We start from the raw sequence: 12,476 nt of genomic DNA on the forward strand, positions 1-12,476 counted from the left end.
CGGCGCACAGTGAGGTGTGTCGGCGCACAGTGAGGTGTGTCGAGGTGTGTTAGTGCACAGTGAGGTGTGTCGGCGCAGATTTATCTCCTTGTCAGCACGTTATTATTGAATTTTGGTCTCTACGTCACACCTGAAAAATTATGTTTAAAGATATTTTTCTGAAGGAAAAGTCGATTCATCAAAGGGGGAAAAGATGCAGCAGGTGAAAGCCACATTTCTCCAGTTAGCGGTTCCTGTCCCTTCACTGTGATGTTATCTAGTCTCACAGTCACTTCAATTCACAAACCTTGGTCTCATGAACCAGTGGAAAAGTTCTTTTTACCCGCCCACCTGAGGAACACATCATTAGCATCTTTAAATAAAGAAGGATTCTGTCATTCGAGGGTCTGATGGTAGTGATGACAGACAGCGTGATTACAGATGTGTTTAGATTTAACATTTTGTCCTTCACAAAACATAACTCTGCAGAACACTGGTCACCAACCCTGTTCCTGGAGATCTTCCTTCCTGAAGACTTTCACTCTAACCATAATCCTGCACACCTGGCCAGTTAATCATTGCTTTAAGAAGTTCCTGATCAGCTGAAGCAGGTGTGTTAGATTTTGGTTGGAGATGAAACCTGCAGGAAAGTAGATCTCAAGGAAGAGTGTCGGTGACCCCTGCTTCAGAATGAATGAATAACTGACCTGGCTTTAAACAAACTCCATCTGAATAGATCGCCTGCTCACTGTAATGATCTTTCAGCTGTCATTCCCACCTGGTGTGTGTGTGTGTGTGTGTGTGTGTTTACAGATCCTGTGTAACGACTGTCAGCACCGCTGTACTGTAGATTTCCACGTGTTGGGGATGAAGTGTGGTGGCTGTGGCTCCTATAACACCTCGCAGGATTGATGCAGCTTCTGATCAACAACAAAACAAGCCTAAAAAAATATACCTGTTCCACTTCTCTCATCATTTCCTCCGACTTCTTATCTTCTTTCTACCTCTTATCTATTTCTTTCACCCAGCTCCATTATTAACCGACGTTAAGTTGAAACGCCATCCTGCTCGGCCTAAGACGGAGACCTGCGATTTCCCCTTCTCCTATCCCTGGTCACCGATATTTGATGTCAGTCCTCCATCATGTCATGACTTCTTCACAGACTGGATGTTTTTGTGAACAGTGTGTGAGCATTGACACTTTGGGACAGCAGCTCATCTAAAACATCATTTGTGTATTTCTGAGCCTGGGTTTCTCGTTCAGCTCCATCGTTGATGCTCTGTCATAGATGACGTGATGTTACTTCCTCTGATTCCTGTACACACATCATCACAACATCGTTTTGAGGAAAAAAACCCTTCAAACATGATGGTGCAAATTTCACGTAGAGCTGGGTAATACCATTACAGTGTGTGCTGTATGTAAGTGGTGTGGAATTAAATGGATGTTGGGATCCAGGCTTCTATTGATGTATCAGTTCTTCAGCATCAGTGCTGCTAATAAAAATAATTTAAAAAACATAATTAAGCTAACCGTGTAGTTATCGTACTAAAGCAAAACTCATTTCCTGAGAGTAAAACCATCACCTTGACACGAGGATGCAGCGAATAAACATGATATCTCAGTAATGAACTTTACTTCATGTACATTTAGACCTGTGTTATCAAATATTTTGTCAGAATTTCCTGGAAAGAACGCCTAAAGGACGTCAATTTGTACGTAACCCATCCCCTTTATTAGAGGTCTTCAATTCAGATTCCTGGAGTAACCCGTTGGGGAACCAGGCCTTCACTGGTTGTTTCATGTCTTTCTGTGAAATTTCCTTCAGCATATAGGTCTACTGTAATTTGTGAATACAGACGAAGATCTGTAGAGAATATAATACTAGCCACGTATACAGAAACATTTAGATCGGTTACCAGAAATCAGAGATGTAACTTATAGAAGTGTTATGTGATAAAAAAATTAGCAGGCACATTTTCTGTAAGTTAAATAATTCAATGTAAGTAATGTTAAGTGAGTTAAATAGTGAGTGGAACCTTGAACTAGAACCTTAGCCACTTGATTAGTGCTATTTTTGGATTGGATTTTGACCCACTTTGAAATCATTTTGGATTAAAAACATGATCAATGAATATGGATCCATGTATAAAATACTGTAGATTGCTGAATCATCTTGTCAGGTTTGTGCCATTTTTATTCTCAAGAGTCCTCACGTGAGGTGAAGCTTCAATCCTGTCAGGAAGATAATGGAGAGAACTTCTTGTTTCATCAACAGTAACATCAGCACTACAGACACAGCGAAACATTTACAAAACCACACAAACAATATTTATATCGTATTATATTTAACATTTTCATATTAGAATGTGTTGCCCGGACGCTAACAAGCCATCTCTATGGAAGGCTGTGGGACAAAATGGCGGCCATCGATTTCTTTGCCCTGCTATTCATTCACTCACAGTTTAGTGTCCCGTTTCAATCAGTGAGATAGTTGAATGTTAATATTTCTTATAGTTTTTAGTCTTTATAGTTTGTGTCCATGAATAAATTGCACAAGCCATGCTAAACTCTAGCTTTTTGTGTTTTATGTAAGTATGTTAGACAAGCACAAGGACTGTTATCAGCTACCTAAAGGTGCTGTCAATTTGACTTGATTCGAGAGGCTTTATAAAAAGTTCAGATTTTTTTTTAATTATCAAAGGATAATTTCTATACAGAACTGGTTATAAATCTTTAGAGCTACTGTAATAGCAGCTATTAAGAAAGGTGTTCATTCACAGGAATCTGAAATGAGAGTATCACCACCAGGGACTTGAATACACGACAAACTGCAATAGATTTCTCAGCACATTTAGTGCTTTACAGACTCAAACACTAAAGCAGGCACTTGTTAAAACCATAGTGTGTTTATTTTCCCCATTTATTACAGCAAGTTGTCTTCCACTAGTTCCCATCACCTCGGGACTTGTGTGGTTTTAAAAAAAAAATGGACAATTCTGGATCATTTATAAAATATTCTGAAAGCCATTAAATGCAGCTGCATTCCAGTTCCAGGAAGAAGCCATGGCAGGGTGTTCCTGCTGGAGAAACTCCATAACCTCAACTAAAACTGAGGAGACAAGTTCTACAACCGTGTTGGATTCGAGAACTATCGAACTATTTAAGTTTGGCAGTTATATTTTAATGAAATTGGACAAAATGACACTTGTTGACTCCAGTATGCGGCCATTAAATATTTAAGATTTAACTTCATAATTAGTTCCTCAATTCATGGAAATAGTTCCAGTAAAAGCCATTATGAACATTCTGTACATTTTTTTTTTTTTTTTTTTTTTTTTTAAATAAAGTGAAGATGGTGCATATTGTTGTAGCGTTCAGATTTACAGCTGGTGTAAAGATGTTAACACTCCGTTACGTTTTTCTTTACAGTATTGTCACTTCTGGTGAAATGCCTACAGAAGAAAGGATGAAGTTTGGATGTCATCCCCCCTGTTTGGGACAAATATCAAGCACATTTGTAGTAAAGTGTTTATTTTTTTTCTTAAATCACTCTGTACAAGATTGTAAAGTACATAAGCAAATCTGTCAGAACCTACAGTTCAGGCAAACTAGCATGAACACTTCAAATAAACTTCGAAGCAGTGCTCAAACAGCAGCAACTATTTTGTGAAAAGATGCTGCACAGGAAGCTTGACATGACCTAATCCCCTGATGACATCACAACCTGTGGCTGAGAGGAAATCAGAGTTAGACTTAAAACACACCAACAGAGAGGTTTGAGAAAGTCAAGTTGTCCATCTTTAACGAACCTCTGGGTTCTCGGGATCTGTCAATTTGCTGTTCTGTTGTGTGGGTGTGGCCTGGGGTCTGTTTGACAGATCCCTCAAACTGGTTTCCCTTACGATCGGTCTTGCTTGCCTGCAAACACACTTGTTAATGCTCAAGTTAGAACTCCCAGTGTTGAACCATTTACCAACCCAGATAATTAGCTGTAGCATCTACCTCCGATTTGCAGCCTTCTTCTTCTGTATAATCCCAACGATGAGTCCAAGGACAATGACTCCGACAGCCAATCCCAAGGTGGCGTAGATGACCGGCCCCTGCATGATCCCTCCGACCTCATGCTCACAGTGCTCTCCTCCGTAACCCAACGCACATTTGCACGTCATCTGTCCATCCAACACACACTCGCCGTTCCCGTTACACTGCCTCGCCCCACACGTTTCAGAGTCCACACTTTCCACCTTAACGTCACTCGGGTCAGGCCTGAGAGACGTAGGACTGTCCACTACTTCAGGAACAGATGGATGGAAGGATTTTGGAGACAAGCCAATGCTGGTGCTGATTTTCTTCACTAAACCAGGGCCAGCAGAAGCTCTTGGCCGTGGTGGAAGTGGAGCTTTAGAGCTGGGACGAACTTTTGGAGCAACACCCTCAGCAGATTTAGCTTGGTCTTGGACACCTGAAACCCAAAGGAGGGGGGAGGGGGTCAAAGATGCAAAGGCTGTAGAAAGTTGACTACATTTCCTCAAACCAGGAGATGACCCAAGAAAAGAAAACTAGCCGGCTTCTAATATTGATCAAGACTGGAAAAAGGCAGAAAAAGGAAGTGACAAGTTTCTCCTAACTTCTTTAAAAAACAAAACTCATCATCTCAGTAAAAAGAATAACCACTCTATGCTTCATTACACTGGGAGATGGTGATGTGTGACAGGACAATCTACAGTAAAGAGTGCAAGATGGTATTAAAGGAGACATTGTACTAAAGTATTCTGAAATCTGGCCAAGTCCTGAATCAGAGCACATTACTCATTTCCTCACAGATCTCGTCTGAGTCGTCAGCACAGTCTGGATCACCATTGCAGAACTTCTCTAGGGGTACACATTCTTCTCCACGGAGACACGGCTTGGTGCCCGATGGGCATCGTGGGTCAATGCTGCAGCCCATTTCATCAGTGGGGAGAAAACCCCGCCCACAGCGGCATGTCCTTCCACCCGGAAAGGCCAAGCACAGCTGACTGCAGCCACCATTTCCACTGGAGCACAAATTAGTGCCTAAGAACACACAGCAGGAGATGGGGATGTCAGCAGGTGAAGCACTTCATTTCTCAGCTCAGCATTTTTGTATCAATATATCCTTTATATAAAAAAGGCATTAAATATTTAGTGAAAGAGGCCGAAAACAAAATTAGATCCACTTAGATTGACAAAATGACAATTCAGTTTAAGGTCATTCTTGGAGTGAACCAGGATATAATTGCAGGTTAAGTGGCCTTCTGTTATAATATTTGCTTCAATGTTGTAGAAAGGTCCATATTTAAACCTCTAAACAGTGGGTGTAGATAAATATCTAGGATCTACTCACCGTTCTGACTGGGTTTATGGAAAGCCTTTATGTCCAGCACGTCCGTTTTCACCTTAAACCACATCTTCGCTGTCTGATGATCCTCACTGAACCAGCACTTTATGGAATCTGCACGGACACAGCCGCATTGAATTAATCTTCGGCTGCTAAATTGATAGTCAGTAGAAAGGAAGTGATTGCGTACCAGTCTTTGTGAGCCAGACAAGGATACTGTTGGCTAATGTGAACGCCACTACAGGCTCCTCACTTGTCAAGACCTTATGTTCAGATCCATCAATTCTAACTGAGGTGAGGAGTCCCAGACCTGCAGGACAAACAGATTAGCTTGCACATAAGTGCAATTTCATTTAAATTTTTGTACAACCCAAGAGTAGATAACACTCACTAGTGTCGGCCCAGTAAAGCATGGTCCCATCATTCGAGAGGCTCAGTGAGACCGGATTAATGGCTCCGTCCCAAACCACAGTGTGGTTCCCTCCATCCATGTAGGTGCACTCCAGACGAGTTCCTGTTCCTTGCAGCTCAGCATTACTGAAACACAGCCGCCCTGTCGGAGGGTGCAGAGCGATGGCCTGCACCCTGCCTTTGTCAATGATCAGGGCAGTGTGTATTCCATTTGCTGAAGTCACGTACACACCAGGTTGATCTGTGGAGCTCCAGAACACATTCAGTGTGCTGTAATCAACAGCCAGTGCTGCTATTGAACCCTTCCTCAGTTTAAACAGCGTCCCATGCCATGTTACACCTGCCTCCTTCAGTTTAAACAGGCCCATGGCACCAGTGGTTGCATCCCAAATGTAGAGCACCTGTTCCCTCGGGACCAGGTCAAAAGCTGTAGCTACCTTCACTTCAGGGAGATCAAATCTCTGATGCTCCGGCCAGTCATGAAGACCAATGCCTGAAGTTCTGCTTTGTACAGAGACCTGAAATTTCCATACACAACAGGATTCACAAGCAAGTCTAGTGAATGCAAAGTTAATGGAAACAATATTTCTACAACAAGACTGGACGCATGTGTACCCGTAATATTGAAGTGGGGGACATGAGCAGAAGGAAGGGGTCATCTAGCTTGGAACACGTCAGTCCATCATCATTCAGCAGGAGTTGAAGTGGGCATTTGCAGACTGCGTTCAGTCCAGATGCCAAGACACACAGGTGAGAGCAGGGCTTTAATTCACATGGGTTCTCAACACTCGGCTGCAGTAAGGCATGAAGCACCTGTGTAAACAGATCGTACACTTGTTTACTTGGTTTCATCGGACAAGAAATCCCCCACTGTTCCTTTAGCTGGCTGGTGCTATCCAATGTTCTTTTAGCATTCCATGATTTACTAAACCTACTAGATAGCTTTCCATGGAGTACTAGCTGGCCAGCAGCCTACAATGTTCCTCTTATTTAGTGCTGTAGTTCAAAGGCAGTTAAAGCCTCCCCAGTGAGGTCTTGACCACTTGTGTAACTGAACAACCAAACCCTTATCTTAAATCAGAGCTGAAATTATATGTGGAGACATCAAACAGCAAATAGGAAGCTCTAATTCACCATTACATGACTCAGAAGTGGTACTTCCCTTGAGACTCAATGGTTGGCCGAGCCGTTTGAGCAGAACCACTTGCTGCTTTCCTGTCATCTTCTGAGCTTTCTGGATGGTTCCTCTGTGTTTGTCAGACCAGTAGACCAAATTTCCAAGCACTGATAATGAAAATGGACTCTGAGTCTCCAGCTGCAGGATCTTCAAGATACAAATTTTTTAAATTTCAGAATTAACAAGGCAAATCAATCCACCGAGCAGATATTAAACATAAAATAAAAAAACTCAAATTAGCAGATATATATATATATATATATATATATATATATATATATATATATATATATATATATATATATATATATATATATATATATATATATATATATATATATATATATATATATATATATATATAAAAAACTAGGAGGTGGCTGAAATTTACTTTAACATCATCTCCATCCAGTGTGGCTGATCCGATACAGGGCAGTTTCTCATCAGCCCAGTAGAGCCGGCTCTGAAGCAGATCCACTGCTAAACCAACAGGCCAGTGCAGAGAGCGACGCACCAACACTCGTCTGTTTGAGCCATCCATCCCTGCTCTCTCAATCTGAGCCTCATCACCCGTTTCTGACCAGAACATCACACTGATACAAAAATACAATGACTGTTATTCACAGGGAAAAGTCTTGCACGTTGTGACTTAAAATGCTTACATGAATTATAATCAAGACATGTATGGACACACCCAGTTTATTATATAGTAAGGCTTTACCCTTTTTGAGGTAGCAAGGCCAGTGAACGCAGTTCGTCTACATCGTCGTCCACAATGACCACAGGCTCTGCCCTATAACCGTCCAAGCACACTGCATTTATTTGTCTTTCTGCTCTGTCTGTCCAGTACAGGTTCCGCCCCACCCAATCCACTGCTACACACTCCGTCCTGACGCCTACAACGACCCAAAAAAATCCAATCTCATCTTTTCAACTTCTGTGTTTAGAAGACATTATGCTGATTTTAGGTGTTGGACTGCACCTTGGATTAGCGTTCCTCTGCTATTCTGGTCTAGTGTAGTCCACATCACAGCCTCAGCATCCATGTTTATCCAGTACACTTTCTGCTCCTTCCAGTCGTAATCCAGAGAAAGGATAGGTTGCTTCTCAGAGGAGAGAACTTTGAGGGTGGTGCTCCTGAGATTGACAAGGAAGATGTCTGACTCTATAGAGGCTAACAGGTATCCCTCATCTGAAAACACAGGAAAGGACATGCCAAACGGTTCATGAAACCTGACTATTGGCGAGATCATTGGGCAGCAAAGGTTTTATAGTGTCTGGAAACTTATTAGTAATTAGTAACTAGCCTAAAAATGAAAGCATTGGACAAGGAGAAACACTGCAGTAATTAGCATAAAAACCACCTTTTCAATTACATGCAAGGCTAGCATATCTATAGCAGAGTTATTTAATGGTTCAAATAGAATTAAATCAAGTACAATTCTTCCTCTTGAAGAGAGAATAATTATAGAAGCCAGTTAGCATGAGAAACTGCTAATTGACTGCTTTTCCAAGATCTTTTTACACATTAATCTGGATGGATACCTCACTCTGCACAGGGACTACAGCTTCTCACGTACCACTTTATGCATTTGGTGCATGTTCACAGCCATCTTCTGAATCACATGACCACATCAGTGTGCAAATTAATCAGGACACATCATAATCCAGTTTCCTCTTTACCTGTAATCTTACAGCTGTGTCCATCAGGCTCCAGGATATAACCCCGATTACAGGAGCACTCATACGAGCCACCCGAGTTCATACAGGAGTGATCACACACATCTGGGGTCTTCACACACTCATCCACATCCACACACTTCACCCCACCGTCTACCGGCTCGTAACCTTTCCTGCACCAGCAGCGCTACAAACACAGTCACCAACCACATAGCTGTAGATTCACAGTAAAATGGCAAATAAGGTCATAATAGAACAAAATATTAATTTTAAACAAACACACTCAGACTTGTGGGTCAACCACAGTGAATTAGACTCTGGCCCATGATTGGTTAATAACTAATGAGTGTAAATGAAGTAGTCACCCGTTACTACATAAATGATAGAGTAAATAGAGGAAGAGGCTTACTGTTCCTTTGGGCGTGCTGTAGCAGTCCTGTGCACATTGCGATTGGTCAGAACATGCGTCACTCATGCAGGCTCCTCCCTCATCTGATTTGTCTGCACAGTCAGAGTCACCATTACAGAGGAGTGAGGGGTCCAAACACTCCAAACTGTCGCACTGGAACTGATCAGGGGGGCAAGATACAGGCTCACCTGTCACATAAACAGTTAGATGTTTAGGAGTGAAGGGTTCTAAAGATTGCTAATTCACAGCAGCGGTAAGCCACAGGATCCATCAGCAGTTGTGCACAGATGGACTGGAGTTGGAAGAACAGCATTTGAGATTTTTAAATATTAAGATGTGCCCCAGTTCAAACCACGCCAATAATTTTAGGACCTATGGAGCAGATATTTTCCTGAAGTCCACAGAAATCTTAACTTACTTCCTTATTTAAGGAACATCTAAATATAACAATGACCCTTCAGATACTTTTTGAAATTGAGCTCAGCATCAGTAATTCTGTAATGCTGCTCCGTCATCATAATGACGAGTAACCATAAATCTGACTCACATCCGGCCTCATCGCTCTCGTCTCTGCAGTCTTTGGTGCCATCGCAGCGCCAGCTCTGAGGAACACACAGAGTCTGAGACGCACACGGCCACTGAAATGCTCCACACTCCACCGAAGACTCTGTACAGTTCTACACACAAACAGGAACTGATTGAAGTTTAGGACAAACGTGAAGGTACACACTTCCTCTTAGAGAAAGCAACACCAACTCCATTCCCCACCTGAGCATGAACATCAGGGTTACCTGTTCATCGGACATGTCCTTGCAGTCGTTCTCGCCATCACAGATCCACTCCTGCAGCACACACTGCTGATTGTCTAGGCAATGAAGCTGATCAGCAGCACACTCCGCCTGTGACACACACCCATCCTCATCCGAGTGATCTTGGCAGTCTGGATAACTGTCACAACGCATGTTGATGGACACACATTGACCGTTACTGCACTGGAATTCACCACTGCTGCAGCGCCCGTCGCCTGGATGGAGAAAAACAAGAGAAAAGGTGAACCAGAAACATTTAATCTTGTTTAAAAACGAGAAACACGAGAGTTCCATTACCACAGTCAGCTTCATCACTGCCGTCTTCGCAGTCAGCTTCTCCGTCACAGATAAACGATTCAGAAAGGCAGCGTTTTTTGTCGCAGCGGTGAAAGCAGCCCTCCTCTGGGTTAAAACAGTCTACCTCATCTGATCTGTCCTGGCACTGTGCTACACCATCACACAACTGCTTCTTCTCGATACACATCTTCCCATGAGCACACTGGAACTGACCTGACATCACGGACAACACAGGATTAAACATCTGTACTGGAATTTCACTGGAATACCGTGACCCAATCCGTATGCGTGTTTGGGAAGCAGCACATGCTTGATGAAATCCATTCACCTGAATGAAAACCTGATTAAAAGCTTTACCCATTACATACATGCCCATTACCTCATTTCCACATCAAGAACAATAAGACCGCTGTTCCAGTGGTTTATCCTGCAGCTTCTCCACACCATCACTGACTCACCTGGTTAACCAGCCCATAAACACACTAAAGCAGCAGCATGGCTTCCAAAAATTTACACTTAACCCGTGAAAAACATGATTTCAGTCAGTCAGTACATTACAGACTCACCAACAGTGCACACGGAGGAACACGCCTCTTCATCAGAGCCATCAGGACAGTCCTTCTCTCCATCACACACATGGCTGTGAAGCACACACTCAGAACCATCTTTACACGGAATGAAGCCAACCCGACAGCGCAGAGGCTCCTGGGTGCTCACACGAACACCTACAGAGAGAGAGAGAGAAACATGGCTGTGATGTTAATATCAACTGCTGCTTGTATACAGGTGATTAAATTAAGGTACACATTTCATCTAGTCCAAACACTGAAGTGTACGTAGCGTTATTACAAATAACTTTCAAGATATCAAGATGGGGGTGAATTAAAAATGGCCCCACTGTGTATATAAAATAAAGTAGTTTAGAAACCCTTTTCACACCCTATATAGTGGAATACTACAGCAGCTGGGGAACTGAACAGCTAAACAGATTTTAATTTCTAAACTCACCAAAGTACACCACAATGAAAACGGTTGTTCTTTAGAAACCATGCTTTTATAGCATTGCTACAAGGTGTGTGTGGTTTAAAAAAGAAAAAAGAAAAGAAAGGTAGAGTTGCATTTTTTGCCATTAATTTAAGTAAAATGGTTTAAACCCTGATTTTTTTTTCCCCTCCAGCTCCTACAGGTTGAAGCTGGATCTCCTTTCAAACAACTCCGGACTCCAGGATGTTGGAGAAAGAGAAGGTGTGTTCTCAAATTTAAAACACCTCACGTCTCATTGGACAGCTTCTCCACGCGGAGATCAAATGAAGATCTGAAGCCCAAATGGCGTTCATTTAAATCTAGGATCTCCACAAATAGATCTTCAAGCTGAGCATGTGAGCTGCTCTCAGCTGAGCAGGTTGTTGGAGTGAATGTGGCTGTAATCTGACCTGGGAGAAGTGCAGAGAGAGTCCAGGCCGCGATGCTCAGCGTCCACAACACCCGCAAAACCCGCACCGCCCGCATGACTGCAAACAAGGACCTGCCCACGCGCTGCTCATTTATAGGCGCACGAGCCGCACTAAGTGCATTCATTTAACGCCGTTATTCAATTATTAGCCTAATTACTTGACCGGATAATTCAGGGGAAGATATGTCAGTTTTCGGGGATTTCTAAATACTTAAATGCATTTATTTCCACCAAAATGATCCACCTGGTTATTTTTAAGCTTGAACCGTGTTTCACGCGGATGTATGATATATTGTCACGTGACATATTAAACACGCATATCTTTTACCTGGGAAGGTGCATGTGGTGTACCTATAAAGCTTTACTCTAAAATGGACATTGAAGATAAGAGGTGCATTTCATCATCATTATAGTACATGTTTATTAACACGTTTTGATACAGTAAAGAGGAAACTTTTCTCCCGATCGTGTTGAGAAAAAAAGGTTCAATACATTCAACTCGGTGTGGGTTAGTGACACCTCGTGGTCAAAATACGAAGTGCAGCTGTTAATCTACAGACAAATGCAGCAATAAATAATTTAAAAATATCTCCTCGTGGGATAATCCTTTATATAAAACATTACATCTGGTATATCTTGTTGACTAACACACATAACATATTATTATTATTATTATTATTATTATTATTATTATTATTACATTTATCTGTGTCCTGGTCCTTTATATTTATCCTACAGTAGCGTACCTACTCTGCTCTGCTCCTGGACTTGTTACCTGAACTATGAAGTTTGTTGATTTGTACAATGAATAACAATATCTACATCATATTTATAGAATGTAGTATATACGTATGTTTTATGATGTAGGCGGGACTGTGTTTTTATAAATGATTAATAT

The 12,476-nt window shown here is 42.0% G+C and overlaps 2 protein-coding genes across 3 annotated transcripts in view; one reads left to right on the forward strand and one right to left on the reverse strand.

Annotated features, from left to right (window-relative positions):
• rchy1 (ring finger and CHY zinc finger domain containing 1) overlaps positions 1-1,503 on the forward strand; it is a 4,610-nt gene extending 3,107 nt beyond the window's left edge. The window contains exon 8 of the mRNA XM_017451708.2: positions 793-1,503. Within this exon, the coding sequence (XP_017307197.1) occupies positions 793-891 (99 nt within the window). The 3' untranslated portion in view covers positions 892-1,503. The remainder of the gene's footprint in view (positions 1-792) is intronic.
• A 1,994-nt stretch (positions 1,504-3,497) lies between these two features.
• lrp13 (low-density lipoprotein receptor related-protein 13) lies at positions 3,498-11,667 on the reverse strand. Of its 2 annotated transcripts, none has more exons than XM_053674487.1 (19): positions 11,559-11,667; positions 10,692-10,850; positions 10,126-10,338; positions 9,811-10,043; positions 9,567-9,696; positions 9,020-9,207; positions 8,614-8,797; positions 7,913-8,122; positions 7,652-7,826; positions 7,322-7,523; positions 6,915-7,077; positions 6,369-6,565; positions 5,734-6,271; positions 5,533-5,652; positions 5,349-5,456; positions 4,805-5,038; positions 3,986-4,445; positions 3,793-3,901; positions 3,498-3,713 (listed from the first exon to the last, which is right to left on the reverse strand). In XM_053674487.1, exons 1-19 carry the CDS (start codon positions 11,632-11,634, stop codon positions 3,684-3,686), a joined length of 3,729 nt encoding a protein of 1,242 aa, XP_053530462.1. In that variant the 5' UTR covers positions 11,635-11,667; the 3' UTR covers positions 3,498-3,683. The 2 variants fall into 2 exon arrangements, with proteins under 2 accessions (XP_053530462.1, XP_053530461.1); XM_053674486.1 differs by having other exon boundaries at positions 4,793-5,038.
• Positions 11,668-12,476: the final 809 nt, after the last annotated feature.

The sequence above is a fragment of the Ictalurus punctatus genome, chromosome 22 (assembly GCF_001660625.3).
Source record: "Ictalurus punctatus breed USDA103 chromosome 22, Coco_2.0, whole genome shotgun sequence".
NCBI lineage: Eukaryota > Metazoa > Chordata > Actinopteri > Siluriformes > Ictaluridae > Ictalurus > Ictalurus punctatus.

Coding starts and splice junctions, on each gene's coding strand:
- lrp13 (XM_053674486.1), bottom strand. CDS start 11,634: ATGCGGGCGGTGCGGGTTTTGCGGGTGTTGTGGACGCTGAGCATCGCG. Junction 7,078..7,321: donor TGGATGGAGATGATGTTAAA/GTAAATTTCAGC, acceptor TGTATCTTGAAG/ATCCTGCAGCTGGAGACTCA. Junction 5,457..5,532: donor TGTCTGGCTCACAAAGACTG/GTACGCAATCAC, acceptor GTGTCCGTGCAG/ATTCCATAAAGTGCTGGTTC.